The 25,743-nt window shown below is 44.3% G+C and overlaps 1 protein-coding gene across 9 annotated transcripts in view; it reads right to left on the bottom strand.

Annotated features, from left to right (window-relative positions):
• LOC141111404 (polynucleotide 5'-hydroxyl-kinase NOL9-like) overlaps positions 1-25,743 on the bottom strand; it is a 71,218-nt gene that overhangs the window by 39,158 nt on the left and 6,317 nt on the right. For 2 of the 9 annotated variants that reach the window (XM_073603669.1, XM_073603668.1), the window contains exons 2-7: positions 24,023-24,153; positions 20,447-20,732; positions 19,317-19,422; positions 17,327-17,504; positions 17,058-17,172; positions 11,864-13,092 (exon numbers count right to left, since the gene is read on the bottom strand). In XM_073603669.1, the coding sequence (XP_073459770.1) occupies positions 17,099-17,172; positions 17,327-17,504; positions 19,317-19,422; positions 20,447-20,732; positions 24,023-24,116 (738 nt within the window). In that variant the 5' untranslated portion in view covers positions 24,117-24,153 and the 3' untranslated portion in view covers positions 11,864-13,092; positions 17,058-17,098. Of the gene's footprint in view, positions 1-11,863; positions 13,093-17,057; positions 17,173-17,326; positions 17,505-19,316; positions 19,423-20,446; positions 20,733-24,022; positions 24,154-25,743 lie in introns of those variants that run through there. The other 7 variants (XM_073603676.1, XM_073603671.1, XR_012236417.1 and 4 more) reach the window with 6 other exon arrangements.

Raw genomic sequence — 25,743 nt, forward strand, 5'->3', positions numbered from 1 at the left:
CACTTTCACAGGGTCTCCCAAGATGCCATCGCATTTTGAGAGACCCGAACCCAGAACCAGTTACAGTTATAAAAGTTACAGTTACAAAAAAAAGTGTAAAAAAAAATAAAAACACAAAAAAAATATAAAATAAAAAAAATAGTTGTCGTTTCATTGTTCTCTCTCTCTCTATTCTCTCTCTATTGTTCTGCAGGTACAGGTTGTCTTCAGGTACGCCATTCACGACTTTGAGTGGTTATACCAGAATGATGCCTGCAGGTTTAGGTATCATCTTGGTATCATTCTTTTCAGCCAGCGGTCGGCTTTCATGTAAAAGCAATCCTAGCGGCTAATTAGCCTCTAGACTGCTTTTACAAGCAGTGGGAGGGAATAATCCCCCCCCCCACCACCGTCTTCCGTGTTTTTCTCTGGCTCTCCTGTCTCAACAGGGAACCTGAGAATGCAGCCGGTGATTCAGCCAGCTGACCATAGAGCTGATCAGAGACCAGAGTGGCTCCAAACATCTCTATGGCCTAAGAAACCGGAAGCTACGAGCATTTCATGACTTAGATTTCGCCGGATGTAAACAGCGCCATTGGGAAAGCATTTTATCACACTGATCTTGGTGTGGTCAGATGCTTTGAGGGCAGAGGAGAGATCTAGGGTCTAATAGACCCCAATTTTTTCAAAAAAGAGTACCTGTCACTACCTATTGCTATCATAGGGGATATTTACATTCCCTGAGATAACAATAAAAATGATTAAAAAAAAAATAAGAGTAACAGTTTAAAAATAAGATAAAAAATAATAAAGAAAAAAACAAAAAAGGAACCCGCCCCCCCCCATGTGAGGTGTCACCGCGAAGGTCAGATCGAGGGCAGTAAGTTTAGCAGTAGACCTCCTCTGTAAATCTAAAGTGGTAACCTGTAAAGGCTTTTAATGGCTTTTAAAAATGTATTTATTTTGTTGCCACTGCACGTTTGTGCGCAATTTTAAAACATGTCATGTTTGGTATCCATGTACTCGGCCTAAGATCATCTTTTTTATTTCATCAAACATTTGGGCAATATAGTGTGTTTTAGTGCATTAAAATTTAAAAAAGTGTGTTTTTTCCCCAAAAAATGCGTTTGAAAAATCGCTGCGCAAATACTGTGTGAAAAAAAGAAATGAAACACCCACCATTTTATTCTGTAGGGCATTTGCTTTAAAAAAATATATAATGTTTGGGGGTTCAAAGTAATTTTCTTGCAAAAAAAAATAATTTTTTCATGTAAACAAAAAGTGTCAGAAAGGGCTTTGTCTTCAAGTGGTTAGAAGAGTGGGTGATGTGTGACATAAGCTTCTAAATGTTGTGCATAAAATGCCAGGACAGTTCAAAACCCCCCCAAATGACCCCATTTTGGAAAGTAGACACCCCAAGCTATTTGCTGAGAGTCATGTCGAGTCCATGGAATATTTTATATTGTGACACAAGTTGCGGGAAAAAGACAAATTTTTTTTTTGCACAAAGTTGTCACTAAATGATATATTGCTCAAAGATGCCATGGGAATGTGTTAAATTACACCCCAAAATACATTCTGTTACTTCTCCTGAGTATGGAGATACCACGTGTGTGAGACTTTTTGGGAGCCTAGCCGCGCACGGGACCCCGAAAACCAATCACCGCCTTCAGGCTTTCTAAGGGCGTACATTTTTGATTTCACTCTTCACTGCCTATCACAGTTTCGGAGGCCATGGAATGCCCAGGTGGGACAAACCCCCCCAAATGACCCCATTTTGGAAAGTAGACACCCCAAGCTATTTGCTGAGAGGTATAGTGAGTATTTTGCAGACCTCACTTTTTGTCACAAAGTTTTGAAAATTGAAAAAAGAAAAAAAAAATTTTTTTTTCTTGTCTTTCTTCATTTTCAAAAACAAATGAGAGTTGCAAAATACTCACCATGCCTCTCAGCAAATAGCTTGGGGTGTCTACTTTCCAAAATGGGGTCATTTGGGGGGGGGTTGTGCCACCTGGGCATTCCATGGCCTCCGAAACTCTGATAGGCAGTGAAGAGTGAAATCAAAAATTTACACCCTTAGAAATCATGAAGGCGGTGCTTGGTTTTCGGGGCCCCGTACGCGGCTAGGCTCCCAAAAAGTCCCACACATGTGGTATCCCCGTACTCAGGAGAAGCAGCTAAATGTATTTGGGGTGCAATTCCACATATGCCCATGGCCTGTGTGAGCAATATATCATTTAGTGACAACTTTTTGTAATTTTTTTTTTTTTTTGTCATTATTCAATCACTTGGGACAAAAAAAAAATTAATATTCAATGGGCTCAACATGCCTCTCAGCAATTTCCTTGGGGTGTCTACTTTCCAAAATGGGGTCATTTGGGGGGGTTTCGTACTGCCCTACCATTTTAGCACCTCAAGAAATGACATAGGCAGTCATAAATTAAAGGCTGTGTAAATTCCGGAAAATGTACCCTAGTTTGTAGACGCTATAACTTTTGCGCAAACCAATAAATATACACGTATTGACATTTTTTTTTACCAAAGACATGTGGCCGAATACATTTTGGCCTAAATGTATGACTAAAATTGAGTTTATTGGATTTTTTTTATAACAAAAAGTAGAAAATATCATTTTTTTTCAAAATTTTCGGTCTTTTTGCGTTTATAGCGCAAAAAATAAAAATGGCATAGATGATCAAATACCATCAAAAGAAAGCTCTATTTGTGGGAAGAAAAGGACGCAAATTTCGTTTGGGAACAGCATTGCATGACCGCGCAATTAGCAGTTAAAGTGACGCAGTGCCAAATTGTAAAAAGTGCTCTGGTCAGGAAGGGGGTAAATCCTTCCGGGGCTGAAGTGGTTAAGTGTGAAAAATATGCAAAAAAAAAAAAAATCGGAAAGGTGTAAATACTTTTTCAAAGCATTGTATATGACCATTCATAAAAAAAAAGTCAAGTTCTTGTAATTCTATATTAGGAGGCATTTCTGATACACATCTGGAGTTGTCTTAAGACATTTTCTTATAGGCTCCCTTGGATGTTTTTACTGGACTGTCTCTCTGCCCCCATAGACAGTCCTGGGCTAGAACTCACCAAGAGAAGAATACCTTGACGACCCTTATGATCCACGAAAACATGTCCAGCGTCCTCCATGACTCCCATGCAAAATTTCTTAAGGTGTGGGCCCCGTGGTGGTCCTACGCACTCCCTAATCTAAATCCGACTAGTCTAGGACTGTGAATTCAACTTTATCTCGTCTCCAGCCTGGGGGACCCCCTTTTCTCCCTCCCACTTCCTCTCTGTCTCTGGGCTCTTCGCCCGCCGCTCTGTTCTACACTTACCACCCTTCATCCCCCCCCCCGCTGTGGTGTATGGGGGTTTTTTTCCTCTCGTGTTTGTTCTGTCTTCCTCTTCCCCGTTCCGCTCCCCCTTGTCTGCCTTAGCCCCTGGGTCTCAAGGCTCGGGCATAGCGCACTGACCCCCGGCCCTGGCTGGCAGGTCGATGTCAGTTGATAATCAACACCCTCATAATATATGTTTTATTATGTACATTTATATCAACCTTTTTCTTATGTTTTATGTCCATTTCCCCTGCGTGGGAATTTGTTATCTGGTTTTCCCTTTTACATATTTCAATAAAAATATTGTACCAGAAAATAAAATTTGAAAACTGGGGCTGGAGGAAACTGTGTCATAGAGCAACCAATCACATTCCAGCTGTAGTGTTTTTTGTTTTTAGCTTTATTGAATAGCCCAGTATTACATATTAGGGTGTTGACATAAAGGGGATAATTTACTAAAACTGGAAAGTGCAATATCTGGTGCAGCTCTACATGGTAGCCAATCAGCTTCTAACTTCAGCTTGCTCAATTAAACTTGCAGTTTACAACTTTCATTGCTGAAGGCTCCCGTTCTCTCAGGGCTGCTTCCCTGAACTTCTGGTGGTCACAGGAATGTGGACAGGGCAGTTTCCAGTAAGTCTCTTAGTTTGGAGAAAGGGAGTGGGAGGAGGGAGGAGCAGGAGATTGCCTTGCCATTCTAGTCTATCAGGCTGTGTGTTTCTACTGATGCACACAGTGTAGGGAGGCAGATCTTTAGTCGGAGTTGCTCCATACGATTCTGCAAGAGAAAGGAGCCACCCTGAAACAGGCAGTGGTCATGGCATCAGCCTAAACAGGAGCATAAAAAAGGAACAATATGATAAAGACACTGCATATTCAGTGATTAAATCAGCCGCTGCAAGTGCCTAAAATCATAGGGTGTAATCCTGAATAGGGATAATGATATTTTCTGCATACTTACATTGGTCCAGCTTGGCACAATGCAAGTATACATACTGCATGCAGGGCTGCTGTTAGAAATCATGGGGCCCCATAAAGCCTTACCTGACAGGGCCCACGCCTTTGGTAAAATATCAGGGGTCTAATTGGACCCCTGATGTCTCATATTTGAGACAGAGAGATACTGAGGATAGAGATTCCTCTGTCTCTATCTCTCCCGCCTCAGCTACACTGGAGATAAATGAATAGGGAGCCTGTGCGGCTTTCTGTTCATTCACAAACTGAAGTATAGTAAACACAAGTGACTATGCTTCAGTGATGAATGGATACAGGAGCGATTGGTACCGATAGCTCATTATGTTGATTCAGGAAAGGAAGAGGCCAGTAAATAGGGCATATTTACCTCTCCCCACTCTCCATCCTGAAACAAACCCCCCCCCCCCCCCCGTGTGCCTGCAGCAGCAGCTAGCAGACGAGGAGAGGAGGGAAGCTGGCAGCGCTGCAAGGAAGGGGGGCCCAGACAGCAGGGTCGTAGGGGAACAAATACTGATCCACCCGCAGGGCTGCCAGAGGGAGAAAAAAGGAGGCGAAGCTGACAGCGCTGCAGGAGTAGCCACAACTATTGGCAATAAGGCAGTACAGCCGGCCCTTCTGCTCTACAGGTGCCCGGGCCCAGTACAGGAGAGCTGGCTGTACTGCCTTATCAGCGGCCCTGTACATGTGGGTTAACCAGTTGGCCTCTGTGGAAGCTGTAAATCACTATAGTAGCTCAAGCTACTACAGTGATGACCAAAATCTTCTTGGTGCCATGCCGAGCAGCTGTAAATGTTACTTATCAATAGGAAACCTTAACCTGGGATGATGCACACAATCGCTTAGATAAAATTAATTTCATATCAGAGGTCCTCCCCATTAGATCAGAGTTCACCCCTTCACGTCAGAGGTTCCCCATCTTATCTTATCCCATCTTATCAGAGGTCGCGCAATCTTATCAGAACCCCCCACCTCTCACACCAGGAGTCCCCCATCATGTCAGAGGTCCCCCCCTCCCCCAACAGATTAGAGTTTACCCCTTCATGTCAGAGGTTTCCCATCTTATCAGAACCCCCCACCTTTCACATCAGAAGTCCCTCATCATGTCGGAGGTGCCCCTCAACAGATCAGAGGTTCCCCCATCATGTCAGAGCTTCTTCCATCACATCAGGGTCCTCTCATCCATCTCTGATCTGAACCGAATGTCCTGCTCACGGCTCCCCGGGGGAAACCCAAATAGTGTTTGCGAGGGAACAAACAAAATCAACAGAAATTTTTTAAATCGATTGCTAAGTTAAAAGGTTGAAGGTTGGACCCAGATCGAGCCAATTTGCTGAGATAGATTTTTATACCTTTTTGGCCATAGTGACAAAAAAATAAAATAAAAAAACAACAGATTTTCTTGCATCTTGTGTATCAGTGCTACTCAATCACCCACACAACCTTTTCACTGTTTTTTTTAACCTATTTAGAGTTACTTTGCTGTTGTTGTTCTGCACTAAATACAGTCTGTGTTGTGTACGATTTCTGAGTATATTGTGTGTTTGATGTGTGTGTATTGACTTTAATGCTGGATAGTTTTTGGCCAGTCCTAAACAACAACATATCTGTTAATCAGACACTTGCTTATCAACCTCAATGCACAAAAAAAATTGTATTTTGACCTCTGGCAAGGTCTGGGAGCCTTAGCTGTGACAGCTCAAGTGTCCTGGTCCCCATGATGAACGATGTTGGAGTGTGCCATGCTTGACTACACTGTTGTCCTTACAGACAAGACATCTCCACCTGTCTCCTACTGGTGGGCTCCACATAGAAAAAGGAGGATGTGTCACCTGGGCACGCCTCTTCTGCATGGCAGAAAGTACCCTTTGCCAGGTGGCCCTGTGCTCCCCTGGTTTGTCAGCAGGCTGATCACACTGGGATCCTGTTGCCAGCACCTCTGGGTGGGGGGGGGGAGATATAGTACGTCCAGAAGCCTTTATGAGATTCAGGCGATAGGTCCTCCTGCTGTGGCTGGTGTTTATTGAGGCAGTTCCTCCAGATACCTTCCTCGCTCCTATTCTTAATCACTTCAATACCGGGCACTTTCATCCCCTCCTGCCCAGGCCAATTTTCAGCACTGTCACACTTTGAATGATAGCTGCACGGTCGTGCAACACTGTACCCATATGGCATTTACAGTATCTCACAAGTAAGTACACCCCTCACATTTTTGTAAATATTTTCTTCTATCTTTTCATGTGACAACACTGAAGAAATGACACTTTGCTACAATGTAAAGTAGTGAGTGTACAGCTTGTATAACAGTGTAAATTTGCTGTCCCCTCAAAATAACTCAACACACAGCCATTAATATCTAAACCGCTGGCAACAAAAGTCAGTACACCCCTAAGTGAAAATTTCCAAATTGGGCCCAATTAGCCATGTCCCCTCCCCCGGTGTCATGTGACTTGTTAATGTTACAAGGTCTCAGGTGTGAATGGGGAGCAGGTGTGTTAAATTTGGTGTTATCGCTCTCCCTCTCTCATACTGGTCACTGGAAGTTCAACATGGCACCTCATGGCAAAGAACTCTCTGAGGATCTGAAAAAAAGAATTGTTGCTCTACATAAAGATGGCCTAGGCTATAAGAAGATTGCAAAGACCCTGAAACTGAGCTGCAGCACGGTGGCCAAGACCATACAGCAGTTTAACAGGACAGGTTCCACTCAGAACAGGCCTCGCCATGGTCCACCAAAGAAGTTGAGGTCACATGCTCAGCGTCATATCCAGAGGTTCTCTTTGGGAAATAGACGTATGAGTGCTGCCAGCATTGCTGCAGAGGTTGAAGGGGTGGGGGGTCAGCCTGTCAGTGCTCAGACCATACGCCGCACACTGCATCAAATTGGTCTGCATGGCTGTCATCCCAGAAGGAAGCCTCTTCTAAAGATGATGCACAAGAAAGCCCGTAAACAGTTTGCTAAATACAAAGTAAGGACATGGATTACTGGAACCATGTCCTGTGGTTTGATAAGACCAAGATAAATTTTTTTTGGTTTAGATGGTGTCAAGTGTGTGCGGCGACAACCAGGTGAGGAGTACAAAGACAAGTGTGTCTTGTCTACAGTCAAGCATGGTGGTGGGAGTGTCATGGTCTGGGGCTGCATGAGTGCTGCCGGCACTGGAGAGCTACAGTTCATTGAGGAAACCATGAATGTCAACATGTACTGTGACATACTGAAGCAGAGCATGATCCCCTCCCTTCAGAGACTGGGCCGCAGGGCAGTATTCCAACATGATAACTGCCCCAAACACACCTCCAAGACCACCACTGCCTTGCTAAAGAAGCTGACGGTAAAGGTGATAGACTGGCCAAGCATGTCTCCAGACCTAAACCCTATTGATCATCTGTGGGACATCCTCAAATTGAAGGTGGAGGAGTGCAAGGTCTCTAACATCCACCAGCTCCGTGATGTCGTCATGGAGGAGGGGAAGAGGACTCCAGTGACAACCTGTGAAGCTCTGGTGACCTCCATGCCCAAGAGGGTTAAGGCAGTGCTGGAAAATAATGGTGGCCACACAAAATATTGACACTTTGGGCTCAATTTGGACATTTTCACTTAGGGTTGTACTGTATTTTGGTAGTATTTAATCACCCCTGTTTTTTTTTTACTTCTTGCTTAATAAATGAAAAAATACATTAAAAAAAGACTGAAAATTGTGGAAAAAAAATGCGTTTTTCTTAATTTCTGTTATACAATTTTGCAAATAAATAATCTTTCTTCATAAAATTTAGGCCAAACTGTATTCTGCTCCATTTCTTTAGGGGAAAATAACCCAAATCAGTGTATATTATTTAGTCTGTAGTAAAGTTTTAGAGTCCACAAACTATGGTACATATATATATATATATATATATATATCTGAAAATTGATTAGTACGGCGTCATCATGTAACGTGTGGTGGTGATCAGGGACACTGACTGGTGACAGTATTGAGGGGAAAAAAAATACGGGTGTCTTTTTTTTATCAATCCCTTTCTTCGGTCAGTTTGAAGGGCTACTCTTACATTTTCTTTTTCTACTAATCCTAAGGGTTATTTGACGATCTGTTGGTATAGCATGCTTTTATTGGCATCTTGCTGAGAGATTGTTTGCCTGACTTAGCATTATCTGCTCGACCATGGAAACTTCTTTCTCTGGCTCCAAGGTGTAGGAGTGATGAGGTTTGGTCCTTCTCCTGTAGATCAGATGGTCTGGTCTTTGCTTTTTTTTTTTTTGGACCTGTTCTTTGATTGTCCAAATACCCCATTTTGTTATTTTGAGAATTGTAGTAGTAGTCTTTTTTTTGTCGACCACACCTCATTGTTACTCTTTTTTCAGGTTATGTTGTTCCAACTATTTTGGTGGATTGCTGATGGGTTCCCAGAGCCTTGTACCGAGTCAGGCTCAATGTTCCTTAGGTAGCGTCATTATCTTTAGTGGTAGCATCTCTATCACGGTCTGAAGCACCAGGTTTGATCCTCTGGTCTCCCCTCGATCTTGCCAGATCCCAGTTTGGGCACTGATCCTTTAGGTACCTTTGTGTTCCATAACATTTCCAATACCTTGTCAAAGGCTGTTGCCCAGTCCTCTATTGGACCAGTTTAGGACATTCCTATTCTTTCTGAATTCCTGTGTCTATTGATGGATGATGGAGAAAATAAGATTTTTGTACTTCCTGCAAAATCTTTTTCTTCAAGTTTATTGAGGGACACGGGTCTCACCTTTCTGATCCAATGTATTGCGTTCTCACTCTCCTGTTGAGTAGAGGAGGGTTTATACAGGGGCTGGCTTACAACTTTTGTTTGCCAGTGTCCCAGCCTCCTGGAGGCAGCAGTATAAACCTGTTTCAGAATTCCAGCGTCTCTCAAAATATTTAAAGAAAAAGATCTTACGCCAAGTACAAAAATCTTATACAACCACTTCCATACCGAGCCTATTCTGGAACTCCTCTCCTACATGTAAAAATCATCATTTTTTTGCTATAAAATTACTCAGAACCCCCAAACATTATATATGTTTTTTTGTTAGCAGACACCCTAGGGCAGTGATGGCGAACCTTGGCACCCCAGATGTTTTGGAACTACATTTCCCATGATGTTCAACTACACTGCAGAGTGCATGAGCATCATAGGAAATGTAGTTCCAAAACATCTGGGGTGCCAAGGTTCACCATCACTGGCCTAGGGAATAAAAAGGCGGTCGTTGCAACTTTTTATATCACACGGTATTTGCGCAAACATTTTTCAAATGCTTTTTTTGGAAAAAAATAAACGTTTCATGAACTAAAAAAAAACACACAACAAAACAGTACAGTACAGTTAGCCCAATTTATTTGTATAATGTGAAAGATGTTACTCCAAGTAAATAGATACAAAACATTTCACGCTTTAAAATTGCACACACTCGTGGAATGGCGCCAAACTTTGTAACTCAAAAATCTCCATAGGCGATGCTTTAAAAACGTTTACAGGTTACCAGTTTAGAGTTACAGAGGAGGTCTAGCACTAGAATTGCTGTTCACGCTCTAACGCACGTGGCGATACCTCACATGTTTGGTTTGAGCAGCGTTTACATATGTGGAGGACTTGCATGTAACGTAAACATCCCTTGTAATAGGAATGGCATGTGACTGGTCCTCTTTATGGAGAGATGTGGAGTCTATAAGACCCCACATCTCTGCTCCAGGCTGGAAAGCATCAGATATAAAAAAAAAATAAAAGACAAAAAGACTGACCTGATGCTTTCCAGCCGAGATCATCCGCGGCCCGTGCCTCCGACGTTCATAGATATGACTGGTGACCATCCGGCAGCGGCAGTTTCCTTCTCCGGGTTCCCGATGGCATGGGAGAGCCGGAAAAGCACCAGAGGGTGGCAGAAGGGGGGGGGGGAAATGTCTCCTCCCGCTGCCTGCAAGAACGATTAATCGGCTGAACTGCCACTATGATAGTTCTTACGGTGCACAGAATCGCCAGCTGCAAAAGATATTTGAATGATGCCTGCAGCTATCATTCATATATCACCACTGAAAGTCAAGGATGTCATGTGACCTCCTTGGGCTGAAAGTGGTTAAAATAGAAAAGCCAATTGTTTATTATGCACGGAGATTACATCTTCAAAGTACTGAGGAAAAAAAAAAAAAAAAAAAAAAAAGCTTTATTGAATTTAAATCTACAGCTAATCATGTATGTGTACAGCCAAATGTCCCCTTAATTTACTCTTAAGGCTCCGTTCACATCTAGGCGTTTTTCTGCTCTAAGCCTCAGCCCTTTAAAACGCCCAACAAAACAAATCCCATTCATTTCAGTGGCCCCGTTCACATCTGAGCGTTTTGTCATCTAAAACAAAAACGCCCATCGCTCAAAAAAGTACATGAGCTTCTTTTTTGGCAGATTACAGGCATTTTACATTGGTGACCTTTTAACTTTGAAGCCGCCTGTAAAATAGCAACACCTAGATGTGAACAGAGCCTTACCTTAACGTCTAAATTTGAAAACCTACGCCATGTTTTAGGATGCCATTTGCCTCTGTGGAACACCTCCCTATTCCTGCTGCTATGGAACCCAAAAGCTTGCGCATATTCACATACATTATGTGGATTTTGTGGAAAGAGGTACAACATATTATATGGATTTGTCATCTACAGCAGTGGACTCCAAACTGCGGCCCTTTGCTTGTCTCTATCTGGCCCTTGGGACACTATTTCTCCTACTGACATCAATGATGAGGCACCACTCCTCCCACTGACACCATTAATAGGGCACAATTCTTCTCACCGACACCATAGATGGGGCACTATTCCTCCTGCTAAGACTAATGATGGGGCATTCTTCCTCCCACTGACAACAGGGCACTATTCCTCCCATTGATGCCAACCATGGGGCACTATTCCTCCCATTGATGCCAACCATGGGGTATTCCTCCTATTGAGGCCAACCATGCGGGACCATTCCTCCTGTTAAAACCAGTGATAGGGCAGTGTTTACTACCAGGGATGCTGGAACATTTTCTATTCACACGACCACATTTCAGCTCCCCAAAAGCCTGAAGGACAGTAAACTGGCCCTTTGGTTAAGTCTTGAGACCTCTGATCTACAGCAATGCAAATTGGCCTATAAAATAGACCACGGTGTCCAGAAATTCTTCAGCATCAGAAGATGCAATGCCGACCACCTTGAAGGAAAATACGATGTTGGGTATGCACCGTTTTCATGCATCCGATTATGGAAAAATGATGTGGAATTTAGTTCACCTGGAGATTTCATCCTCAGATGTTTATTCACGGTCCATGAAGCAGACGTCTCCATAAAGATCCACGTTTCTCTGACATTTGTTAAAGTTTAGAACATTATCACTTATAATCTTTTGTTTCTAAATGCAAGGCTGCGTTTGGATTACACCGACACCCAATCGCAGCACCCACTGTGTTTTGAACACTGTGCGGTAAAAGCGCACAAAACAAGTCTTCCCCGCACTGCGCTCTGGCGTGAAAGGGCCCTTATTGTTTAGGCAAAGGTCACACAACAGGTAAATGAAATACACATACCACTGCTCTGTTCCAGTTTTCCTTGTTTATTAACTCTTGAAACTACATTGTAGAAAGTCTTATTATTGTGGTCATTTCTTTATTACATGAAACATTTTATAAACATACACAGTAAACAGAAAAAATCTGAAAGGAGATTGTGACGTTTACTGCTTTGATGATAGTGCGTTCGATGGACATATTGCAGGGACACTGCATAATCCATGACTGCTTTCTCTTCTATGTTATTACTATTACAATGCACTAAGTCTGGAGCACATTGGAGGACGCCTTCCTTGAATATTAGTCTGGGACACATTGGAAGAGTGCGCATTCTATGACTATTAGTCTGGAACACATTGGTTAAGTGCGCATTCTATGACTGTATTAGTGTGCCTCGTTAACTGTATAAGAATCTGGAACACTGGCTGAGTGCGCCTTCTTGACTGTATTATGGGGCACATTGGATGAGTGTGCTTTCCTTGACTGGAATAGAATCTGGGACACATTGGACAAGTGCACTTTCCATGACTATTAGTCTGGGACACGTTGGATGAATGTGCCTTCCTTGGCGGGGATAGAATCTGGGACACATGGGATGACTGCGCCCTCCATGACCGTACATCTGGGACACATTGGTTGAGCGCGCCTTCCTTTGACCCTGCGTCTGGGACACATTGGTTGAGAGCGCCTTCCTTGACCCTATGTCTGGGACACATTGGTTGAGTGAGTCTTTGACTGTATTTAGTTTGAGACAATTTGACACCTCGTTGACTATTAGAATCTGGAAAACTGGCTGAGTGTGCCTTCCTAGTGTGGGACACATTGGCTGGGTGCACTTTCTTGACCGTATTAGCCTGGAGCACATTGGCTGGGTGCACTTTCTTGACCCTATTAGCCTGGAGCACATTGGCTGGGTGCACCTTCTTGACCATATTTTCTCTATTTGTAACACTGATGCAATCTGAAGGCCTGATTTTTTTTTTTTTATCGTTTGGTATATATATATTTTTTGGTAAGAGCCAGCTGTTTGGGCTCTCTTTATTTTAAGTGTTTTATAAGCTTTTTCGAAAACAGTCTAAGATGTAACAAAAAAATAAATTTAATCAAACAAAAATAAAAGGGGATATGACAAAAAAAAAAAAAAACTTAGAGATGTTCGCGCCGTTTGAGGTGTTTCTCTTCATCTTCCCCGAGCCGTAGATTGTGAAGTCATAGTCTGAGGTGACGTAGGGAATCTCCCCATTAATTCCAGACTGGAAAACAAGAGAGAAGAGAAATGCTTAGATAAGAAATCTTAAAAGTGGCTACTGAACAATGAAAAAAAAAAAAAGAGCTGATGTAACGGGTTCCAGCTCCAGAAAGACAACTATTACAGAGAAAGCTGTCAAAATACCTGTGTGAGAAGCCTCAGGCTAAAGCTGGCATTCTTCAATTCCTGAGCAGCACACTAATCTGACCTCTAGGTTTCGCTGAAGGTCCCGCCCTGGAACTAGCACAGGCAGTGTGATTGCCAAAAAGCACAAGCATATTCCTATGGATTCCGGAAAAACACCGCCAACTCTCAAACATGAACATAGCCTCTTACTTAGTAAACTTCGTATTGCTCTGGGACCCTTTCCATACTCATTTGGGATGGTCATACAACTCGCCAATTATTCCTTTACTTGGTCATACCTACTTTTTTTTTTCTTCTATATTAGATCAGGGTTCTCCAAATGTTCTAAACAAAAAGGGCCACTTTACTGTCCGTCAGACTTTAGAGGGCCCAGACGACTATGCTTGAAAGTAGAAAAGGTCCCATTGAGGGTGGGAAGGACAAGGTACCCCCCCCCCCCCATCATAATGTGCACTAGCGGGCGGAACAGGGCACCCCCCCAATGGGGGCGTTGGCGGGAGAACAAGGTGCCCCCCCCCATCATGGTTGTCAGCAGGAACAAAGCACCCCCCCCTCCCGAGCGTCAGCGGGAAGAACAAGGCCCCCCCCCCCGAGCGTCAGCGGGAAGAACAACCTGCGCACCCTCCCCCCATCGTGGATGTCAGCGGGAGGAAGCAAGCAGCAAAGGGCTGAATCTGGCCCCTGGCCCCCAGTTTGGAGATGAGTGAACTACACCATCAATGTCATGATAGTCACCTGACTGCACTTTTACTATATTACATTACTAAGCACTCTGATAATTCCCTTAGAGGAGACCATGGATTGCAGAAGAATCTCAATCAGGGATAAATGGAGACACGCTCGTTTACTTTGCTCTCCCTAAACACATCCATTCATTTAAGGATTTGAACTCGGTTGAATGTGACTTTGCCTCAAAAGAACGCAATCTACAAGATGTCTCCTGCAAATGTATAAAGCCCTAAACATCGCTAAGTCTGTTTTCCGGATATTTTCTACAGTGGGAAAAAGATTTCAGCACAAATATTACAAATATATATGATTAAAACAACAATTATACTACAGTTATCACATGCTTCCTCTAAAAAATATGTTTTTTTAAAATTCCATACATTATGGCACTGCACTTTACTCCAGGCTTATTGTGATATATTCTTCCCATCATCGAAAAATATTCAGGGCTCAACAGACCCCAGGAATTCTTGGTGCATGTTTCATTGTACAGGTGAACCAATATGCCAACGTAAAACATTATACTCGGTCTACCATCCTCCACCTCGTCGTCTTTACAATATACTGAATACTTTTTGTCACAATAAGTTATTATATATTAAAGGTACTTATATAGCGCCGTCAATTTACGCAGCGCTTTACATATACATTGTACATTCACATCGTTCCCTACCCTGAAGGAGCTTACAATCTAAGGTCCCTAACTCACATTCATATACTGGGGCCAATTTTTAGACAGAAGCCAATTAACCTCCCAGCATGTCTTTGTAGTGTGGGAGGAAACTGGAGTACCCGGAGGAAACCCACACAGGCACAGGGAGAACATTCACACTCCAGGCAGGTAGTGTCGTGATTCGAACCAGCGACCCTTTTTACTGCTGAGAGTGCTACCCACTACACCACTGTGCCACCCAAGTTCAAGTATATTACATGCATTGTTGTATTAGACAGGAATTGGGGAGGCTGACCACATTCCCTCATTTTCATGGATCTTGGATCTATCTAGGTGATGCACCTTACCAGACTGACAAAGGTTACGCCATATATGGTCATGTTTGCACATTTCTGCACCTTGTGCTGCCATTTTCTATTTCATGTATGTTACGCTTAGGCTTGGTTCATACGACTTAGAGCACCACTTTGCCTGGAGACTTCGAAGCAGGGAATATCTGTGTAATCTTCCTGTAATGTCAGATCCAGATCACATCAATCAAGAGGAGGATCCGACTTAGCGGCAACTTCCATTAAAGTCTAAGGGCACAAGTCAGATAGAAGTTGTCCTAAAGTAGTACAGGAACCTTTTCTAAAGTCCGAGCGACTTCAGTAGTGCCAATTAAGGCTAATCTAAATGACTAACATTGGATTTCACATGTTATACGGCTTGGGGGTCTCACGTCGGATCCTAAATCACAGGAGCGTGAACCGAGCCTTACATGTATGTTATTCTAACTACAAAAAATAAGAAGAATGATAATCCCTCTGACATTCACATTGATACCTCAAGTGTGGTGAAATCACTGTGTGTACACATATGCACGTGGAACCTACATGTGTACATTTGCACGTGAGCATTGGGAGATGGGTGCTTTAAAAATGTTTTTACATAGTTACTCTGGTTAAAAAAAAAAAAAAAAAAAGACATAAGTCCAATTCAAACAATAGAAGGGAAAATAAAATTATACAATCCTATACCCACAGTTGATCCAGAGGAAGGCAAAAAAAAAACAAAAAACAAAACAACCCCTAAAAACCCCTATTTGCTACAGCAGGAGAACAAATTTCTCCCCAATCCCCCCAGGAGGTAATCAGATTTTCCCTCCTGGATCAGCTTTACCCATAAATGTCAGTACCCAGTAATATGTACATTTAGGAAAGAATCCAGGCCTTTCTTAAAGCAATCTACCGACTTGGCCAAAACCACCTCTGGTCTATTCCACATTTTCACATCTCTTACTGTGAAGAAACCTTTCCGTATTTGGAGCTTAAATCTCTTTCCCTCTAGACGTAAAGAGTGTCCCCCTTGTCCTCTGTGATGAGCTTAAAGTGAATAACTCAACACCAAGTTCACAATATGGACCCCTTATGTATTTATACATGGTGATCAGATCCCCCTTAATCTCCTCTTCTCAAGAGAATAAATTCAGTTCCTCTAATCTTTCCTCATAGCTGAGCTCCTCCATGCCTCTTATCAGTTTGGTTGCCCTTCTCTGCACTTTCTCCAGTTCCCTGATATCCTTTTTATGAACTGGTGCCCACAACTGAACTGCATATTCCAGATGAGGTCTTATTTATGATCTGTACAGGGGGGGCAAAATTATCTCTCTGGTGTCCATACCTCTTATACAAGAAAGGACTTTGCTCGCTTTGGAAACCGCAGCTTGGCATTGCATGCCATTATTGAGCTTATGATCTACCAAAACCCCCAAAAATTAGGAACAATGGCCTTGAAATGACAGAGCTCAATTCTTTTAGGATCTGTGTGGTTCTAAAAATAGGTTTTTATACCCTAATGCAATCTCTGCATTAGGATAAAAAACATCCTGTGTTCAGCTCCTGCTGATCTCAATTACAGCCAGTAAGGAGAGAGCTGGGCGAGCTCACACGAGTGCCCCCATAGCAAGAGGGTGGGAGGAGCCTAGAGCATCAGTGGGGGACCCCAGGGGGGAGGAGGATCAGGCTGCTCTGTGCAATGCTATTGCACAGAGCAGGCAAGTATGACATGTTTAGCATTTTTTTTTTTTTTTATTCCTAGAATATTTAAAAAAAAAAAATAAATAAAAAAAAGGTGGGGATGGAGGTTCCTCCTCCTCAGTCAGCAGCCAGCCCGACAGTTTGTAGCAGCCCCAGGCTTCCCAGAGAACAGTGCCCAGGAACTGCGGTGCTGGGAGGGCGGCTGTAGAGCCACTTTGTTCACTTTTATATAAAAGCCCAACACCAGATGCAAATGGTGACACCTGGATCATGGCTACAGATCCTATAAACACTTGCCCCGATGATAAACCGGTATGTCCCATGGCCTGGAAATGGTTAAGCTGGTGCCATGACCACCACCCCAGGTTTCTTATTTCACTCTTGATTGAAAAGAGACAATACCTGGTTCTTGAAGATGCTGTGGGGTATAGATATGTTTCCAATCACAGAGCAGCTGGAGGGATGGGTGTAAGGATGTGGTAGACCTTTTTCTCCATATTAATTCCCCGAATAATACCTGGTGAGACAAGAACAATTGGTCAATGTAACCAATTACTGGCCGCCCAATGTTTTCGCTCTCCTCTCCTGGAGAAACAAAACAAGGAGCCCAAACGGGCATTTGACTCTTATGACTAGCCATGCAGATAGTTTTCCCCTCTGTCCCAACTCACCAAACCCCAGGCAGTCACAGACTGGCGTCTGTGTGAGGATCACCGGGCACCTGCCCTGGCTGCCGACATCATCCAGAATGTGGCACAGGCCGACCCAGCTAGCGTTGGCTGCGTACAAGATGTGTGATGGAGCGACATCGGCATGGATGACTCGAAGTGCTACAGCATTAAACGGCACCTAGAGAACACGAGGACACACGCTCCACGCTATACAGGTTTATTGGCTTGCCATAGAATACATTCACAGATTTCAGGTTTACAAAACCTCCAACTACTCTACTATGTGTATGTCAGCAAAAGTGGAGCAATGCAACAGACAGCACTTCACAGAGAGAGAGAGAAGAACTGACATTGTTCCTCCATCTCTCGGTGACCCCAGAAACTGAAAAGCGATGAGGATTTCGTCACTTCCAGTTATGGCTCTTTGTTTACCTGGCTGTTACTGGGCAGGAAAGCAGCCAATCACATCGATCTGTGTCTGATCGGCAGCATTGGAGTCCAAAGGAGAGATCTGGGGTCTAATAGACTCTAGATCTCTCCATTCAAGAAGATATATCACAACCCATTCACAAGGGATGTTGTTCATCCTTTGTTAAAGCAACAAAGTCGATAAAAAAATAAAAAATTTAAGACCGTGTAAAAAAAGAAACAAAAAAGTTTGGAAAAAAATGTTTTAAAAAAATTTCAATCGCCCTCTCCCCCCCATGCTTACATGTAAAATTGCGATCATCCCATACAAGGTATCGCCGCAAATGTCAGAGCAATCATTTTAGCTCTAGACCTCCTCCAACACTAAACTGGTAACCTGTAAAGGCTTTTACAGCCTCGTTAATCAAGATTTTTAGGTATCGTAGTTTGGCGCCACTCCGTGGGTGCACGCAATTTAAAAGTGTGAAATGTTTGGCATCTATTTACTCAGCGCAAATACCGTGACACAAAGAAAACTGCATCACCCATTTTTTTTCCCTCTAGGGTCTCTGCTACACACACAATATATACATACATATATATATATATATATATATATATATATATACATATATATATATATATATATATATATACACATATATATATATATACACATATATATACACATATATATATATACACACACACATATATATATATATATATATATATATATATATATATATATATATATACACACATACATACACACACACTTTTTCATTTTGTTTAGGGGGGTTCCAAGTAATTTTCTAGCAAAGAAAATACTGATTTTATCATGTAGGACAGGGATATGCAATTAGCGGACCTCCAGGTGTTGCAAAACTACAAGTCCCATCATGCTCTGGGTGTCTTGCTATGCCTCATGGGACAGAAAATCAAATCCTCTCATTTGTGCATTCCATCTTGAGATGTCTGCCAGCTCAAAACACTGAATTGCATCAAGTTTAGGTGACACTCAAGCTGGCCATAGATGGATTAACATTTGGCCGGTTCAGTAGGGTCCAGCTGAATTTCAATCTATGGCCATTCCTGCTTGAACGATTGACCTCTGTCAAAGGGGAATGTAGGAAAGCGATTGTTAATCAGCAGCCTCTGATCAATGTATTCTGACAGGGAAGTCGTCGTCCCCGCTGTCAGAATACAATGGTACAGCGGGGAAGATTCCTCCATCCACCTCACTTGTATGGATGGAGGAATCTTTTCTTTGATCAGCCCAGAATAAATCGCATCTACTCATCTCATTTATCACCAGAATGACATAATGTGCTGACACTGCTCTACTTCTGTCTGAATTGTGAGAGAAAAAGACAGAACGAAAAAGGAAAGCGAGAGATGTGGGAGAAAGTAAAGAAAAGAGTAAGATATGGGGCAGGGCTAAGAAAAAAAAAAAAAAAAAAAAAAAAAAAAGCAAAAAAGAGAAAGATTTAGAAAAAAAAAAAAAAAAAAAAAAATGTGCTGTAGGACAGAGCAGGGAGAGAGAGGGCAAAGTGTTATTTACCAGGATCTCTATACTGACCTCGTAAGGCACGAAGCTGTTAAGAGGAATGATCTGCTCAAACTGCTGCAACTTGCCAATGTAGCCCAACATGGCGAGATCTCTCAGAATCCACCCGTGACAACGTCTGAAAGGGAAAAAATAAAGCTGAGAAAAAAAAAAAAAAAAGACGGCTTATACAGCACTTCCTATTACTTGAAATATGTGAAGTACTAATGTCCCCTATTTTGTTCATAGTAACCCATCAGTATTGGTGTCAGTGGACACAATAACAACCTCCACTTATGTTGTCAATAAACGCAACAATAGGCCCCCAGCACTGGTGTCAGCTGACCCAATCAACACCTTCGGCATTTGTGTCAGTGGGCGCAACAATAACCCCTACTCATGTCACCAGTGGACGCAATAAGCCCCAGCATTATCTACCATCATTGGCGTCCATGGACGCAATAAGCCCCAGCATCCCCCCCCCAATCATTGGCGTCAATGGACGCAATAAGCCCCAGCATTGGTGTCAAAGCAATAACAACCCCCAGCTTTGTCATCAATGGACACAATAATAACCACCAGCTTTGGTGTCAGTGGATGCAATAATAAGCACCACCCCGTGACATTAGTGAATGCAGTAATTGCTGCCATCAGTACTATTACACCCCCCCCCCCCCCCCCATATTGATGGTCAGCGGCAGTGAGCCAGGGACAGTGAAACTTAAACCAACCCCCAACCTGCAATGGTAGTTACTAGCCATGAAACTCAACCCCCCAACCCCCTGCTTGCACTGGTGGTAAGGGCAGTGAAAGTTATCCCCCCCCCCTTACAATGGCAGTCAGTGGCAGTGAAATTTACCCCCAAACATTTGTGATTACTGGCAGTGAAATTTACCTCCACCCCCTTCATTGGAGGTGAGTGGTGGTAAAAGTTAAACCCCCCATTGCTGGGCATGGCAGTGAAAGTTTAACCTTTCTCCCCCACAGACCAGGACTACATAACACCGCCCATAGTAATATCTCTCCGGTGCTGGAACAGAGCGTTTCAGTGACTAGCACCCCTCAGCCACTCGGGCTGCATGTTGGGCACCAGGGGGTCTAGTAACTGGATTACTTTTAAAGTTGCTCATTTCAGACACCAAACCCTCACAAAAGTTACTTACACTGTCTCCGTCCCTCCAGCTCCACTATAACTGTTCTCTACTTGAAGCAGCTCATGTCCTAATGAAGGCCTAAAGTGAAGGTCAGAGTCTTCCTCTTCATCGGAGGAGTCCAGCCCTTGGTTCTTGTACTTGGTGTCAGACGAGGCCTTTGTCATGTATCCAGCCGCGCTCTTCACATACTCAGGAGTGAGCGGCTCCATGCGTTCTCCTCCCTCCGCGACCATCTGTACGATGTGGCTGGGGGACAGCAGGCGGATTAGGTCTATCAGGAGTAGCAATCCAAACCCTGGAGGGGGGGAGATAAAGACATAGCAAGGATGTAAATATTAAAGGGCAACTCCAACCAGATGAAGAATGTTGCCATTTTTTTCTCAAGAGAAGTTTCTCTATAAGGTTTAGTATACATTCTGGATTGAACTAGATGGACTTGTGTCTTTTCAACTTAACTATGTAACATATACAATGTGGCAATACATGTGTGTTGCCGCAATTTGTTTTTGCTTAATACTGTGCATTGCGATAGGGCAGCCCATTCATTTCAACAGGCATACCGGTACATCTCTGTCTGTTTTTTGGGGTTTCAGGCGTGTGCATGCGCTCCCACTGTGATTATGCAGCTGATCGTTCGTTACAAAGGCAGATTGGCAGTCTGTAAGACAGATCGCTGTTCTGTCAGTAGGGAAGGTATTGATCCTGTTTTCCTGCAAAGCGGAGACATGGATCCATCTCTTCCCCTAGTAAAAGCACCTCCCACAGTACACAAACACTGGCTAGGCACACAGTTAACCCTTTGATAGCCCCTGATGTTAACCCCTTCACACCCAGTGTCATTAGTACAGTGACAGTGCATATTTTTAGCACCGATCACTATATACCGTATTTATCGGCGTATAACACGCACCTTAATTTTAAGAGGTAAGTTTCAGGGAAAAAAATAAATACATTTTAAATAAAGAATTTAGAAGCAAAATAAGGGTCAGTGCCCATCAATGCAGCCTCATCAGTGCCCATTTGGAGCCTTGCCATTGCCCATCATTGCAGCCTAATCAGTGCCGGAATAGACAGACGGTTCTCCTGTGTACACGGCGTCAGGCCTAGTCCCACCCCCTATGATGGACATAACATTAGTCCAATGGCGGGACGTCAATACTAGGAGGCGGGACTGGGCATAAACTTCTAGACGAGCACACAGGAGATCGCGGCTCTATTTTGGCAGCGCCCGTTCTTTCCCCTCAGAGGCAGCCCTATATCGCCGTATAACAGGCACACACCATTTACCTCTGATTTTAAGGGGGAAAAAAAGTACATGTAATACGCCAATACGGTAAGTGTCACCGATTCCCACCAAAGTGTCAGCTGGTGTCAGAATGTCCACTGCAATGTTGTAATACTGGGTACAAAAGAATTTCCAAGGCATTAGATATACCATGGAACATGGGGAAGAGTCATCATCAAGTGGAGAAAATCTGGCACAACAGGGACATGACCAAGAACTGGACGTCCCTCCAAAATTGATGAAGATGAGAAGAAAACTGGTCAGAGAGGCTGCCAAGAGGCCTACAGCAACATTAAAGGAGCTGCAGGAATATCTGGTTGTGTGGTACATGTGACAGCAACCTCCCGTATTCTTCATATGTCTGGGCTATGGGGTAGAGTGGCAAGACAGAAGACTTTTCTTACCAAGAAAAACATCCTGTGGGAAAATGTGTTCTGGTCTGACGAAACCAAGGTTGAACTTTTTTTAGCCATAATTCCAAAATAAATATTTGGTGCAAAAACAACACTGCACATCACCAAAAAGAACACCATACCCACCGTGAAGCATGGTGGTGGCAGCATCATGCTTTGGGGCTGTTTTTCTTCAGCTGGAACAGGGGCCTTAATCAAGGTAGAGGGAATTATGAACAGTTCCAAATACCAGTCAGTATTGGCACAAAATCTTCAGTCTTCTGTTAGAAAGCTGAAAATGAAGAGGAACTTCATCTTTCAGCACGACAACGACCCAAAGTATCCATCCAAATCAACAAGGGGGACGGCTTCACCAGAGGATTCAAGTTTTGGATTTGCCCAGCCAGAGCCCAGACCTAAATCCCATTGAAAATCTGTGGGGTGATCTGAAGAGGGCTGTGCACAGGAGATGCCCTCGCAATCTGACAGATTTTGAGTTTTTTGCAAACAAGAGCGGGCAAATATTGCCAAGTCAAGATGTGCCATGCTGTAGACTCCTACCCAAAAAGACAAAGTGCTGTAATAAAATCAAAAGGTGCTTCAACAATGTATTAGTGTAAGGGGTGTGCACACTTATGTGACCATCATTTTTTTTTATTTTTACTTCTTTCCACCTAAAATATTCCTTGCATTTAATGCAATAAAATTGCATCTTTTTGACCCCAGATCTCACATTTAAAAAAAAAAAAAAAAAAAAAAAAAAAAAAGGGAGGTCCTGTCATGCTTTTTTTTTCTATTACAAGGGATGTTTACGTTCCTTGTAATAGGAATAAAAGTGAATCAAATTTTTATTCTTTTTAGAAGGAACAGTGTAAAAGATATAAATAGGAAAAAAAAAAATTAATGTGCTCCGTCCTGCTGAGCTTGCGTGCAGAAGCATACGAAAAGTCACACCCGCGTATGTAAAACGGTGTTCACACCACACACATGAGGTATCGCCGCGATCATTACTGCGAGAGCAATAATTCCAGCCCTAGACCTCTAACTCAAAACTGGTAACCTGTAGAGATTAAGTGTCAAAGTTTATTGCCATTCCACGAGCGGGCGCAATTTTGAAGCGTGACATGTTGGGTATCAATTTACTTGGCATAACATCTTCTTTCACATTATAAAAGAAAATTGCACTAACTTTACGGTTTTATTTTTTAATTAAAAAAAGTGCAATTTTTTGGGGGAAAAAAATACGTTTGTAAGACCGCTGCGCAAATACGGTGTGACAAAGTATTGCAACGACCGCCAAATTTTATTCATTAGGATGCCTGAAAAAAATAAAAATAATAAAATTATACATATTAGGGGTTCTAAGTAATTTTCTAGCAAAAAAAACCCTCCGGGATTTTAACTTGTAAAACAAGTTTGAAAAATAGGCGCGGCCCATAAGTGGTAACTGAATGTGTAATTATCTGCATTTTGAAAAAAAAAAAAAAAAAAAATAGAAAACGTGCATCGAGGGGCAGGTAAATCAGCCGCCAGCTTTTATTTCGGTCAAAACTTGAATCCAAAAAGGAACAAAAACAGTTTTTGCTGCAACTGCTTAAAAAGTGTGAGTTGGAGTTTGCTTCAATTAGTGTATCTAATCTGCTAGTCCATCTAACACTCCCCCCCCCCCCCCAAGACTGATAATGCTGCTGTCCAAAGGCTCCTCTGTTGCTCCCCAAGCACGAGTGCTGGCACTCCGATACAGGAGTTGTTGGAAGAATCGCCGGGTGAAACAAGCCCAAAAAAATAAAAACGAATGCAGCCACACATGGAATGATTGGTAAGCTGCAAATATAGGACATTCTTGGTTTTGGGGTTTTGACACGGCCTTAGGCGCCTGTATACACCCCATCCCCCGCTCTGACATACCGGCTTGGCAGAGAAGATCTTGGCGTACTCCGGATGGGTCTGAATATAGCTGCTGGTCGGTTCTTCTAGACGTTCCATCAGTAGAATAGAACATGAAGATTTAAAGTTGGTCATCACCGTCCGTCTGCGTTCTGGAAGGAGAAAAAAAAAAATAATGGATGCTAAAAATACTACTAGACCCCAATATTTCTACAGCTCCGAGATCATCACCCCACATGGACCCCCCATAACCCCGATATCGCCCCCCCAGAGGGCTGTCTATGTACAGACATTATGTCACCTGATGTGGGGGGTGTCAGAGGATTATTATATAGAATATAAAAGGCATGTTCCTGGAAGGTGGAGAGGTGAATGGGGCCATAACTGGGAGAGAATGAGGTCTTCTGGTCAGGGGAGGGGGGGGACGACTCGTAGTCAGGGTGGGGGAGGGGACTCGTAGTCAGGGTGGGGGAGGGGACTCGTAGTCGAGGGTGGGGGAGGGACTCGTAGTCAGGGTGGGGGAGGGACTCGTAGTCAGGGTGGGGGAGGGGACTCGTAGTCAGGGTGGGGGAGGGGACTCGTAGTCAGGGTGGGGGAGGGGACTCGTAGTCAGGGTGGGGAGGGGACTCGTAGTCAGGGAGGGGGAGGGGACTCGTAGTCAGGGAGGGGGGGACGCCGTGACTTGTAGTCGGGGGGGGGTGATCCTGGGACTCGTAGTCAGGGAGGGGGGGGACGCTGGGACTCGTAGTCAGGGAGGGGGGGGACGCTGGACTCGTAGTCAGGGAGGGGGGGGGGATCCTGGGACTTGTAGTCAGGGAGGGGGGGGGGATCCTGGGACTTGTAGTCAGGGAGGGGGGGACGCTGGGACTTGTAGTCAGGGAGGGGGGGACGCTGGGACTTGTAGTCAGGGAGGGGGGGACGCTGGGACTTGTAGTCGGGGAGGGGGGGACGCTGGGACTTGTAGTCGGGTGGGAGGGGGACGCTGGGGACTTGTAGTCGGGGAGGGGGGGACGCTGGGACTTGTAGTCGGGGAGGGGGGGACGCTGGGGACTTGTAGTCGGGGAGGGGGGGACGCTGGGACTTGTAGTCGGGGAGGGGGGGACGCTGGGACTTGTAGTCGGGGAGGGGGGGACGCTGGGACTTGTAGTCGGGGAGGGGGGGACGCTGGGACTTGTAGTCGGGGAGGGGGGGGACGCTGGGACTTGTAGTCGGGGAGGGAGGGGGACGCTGGGACTTGTAGTCGGGGAGGGGGGGACGCTGGGACTTGTAGTCGGGGAGGGGGGGACGCTGGGACTTGTAGTCAGGGAGAGGGGGGGACGCTGGGACTTGTAGTCAGGGAGGGGGGGACGCTGGGACTTGTAGTCAGGGAGGGGGGACGCTGGGACTTGTAGTCAGGGAGGGGGGGACGCTGGGACTTGTAGTCAGGGAGGGGGGGACGCTGGGACTTGTAGTCAGGGAGGGGGGGACGCTGGGACTTGTAGTCAGGGAGGGGGGGACGCTGGGACTTGTAGTCAGGGAGGGGGGACGCTGGGACTTGTAGTCAGGAGGGGGGGACGCTGGGACTTGTAGTCAGGGAGGGGGGGACGCTGGGACTTGTAGTCAGGGAGGGGGGGACGCTGGGACTTGTAGTCAGGGAGGGGGGGACGCTGGGACTTGTAGTCAGGGAGGGGGGGACGCTGGGACTTGTAGTCAGGGAGGGGGGGACGCTGGGACTTGTAGTCAGGGAGGGTGGGACGCTGGGA

This window comes from Aquarana catesbeiana, linkage group LG10 (assembly GCF_042186555.1).
Source record: "Aquarana catesbeiana isolate 2022-GZ linkage group LG10, ASM4218655v1, whole genome shotgun sequence".
Lineage (NCBI taxonomy): Eukaryota > Metazoa > Chordata > Amphibia > Anura > Ranidae > Aquarana > Aquarana catesbeiana.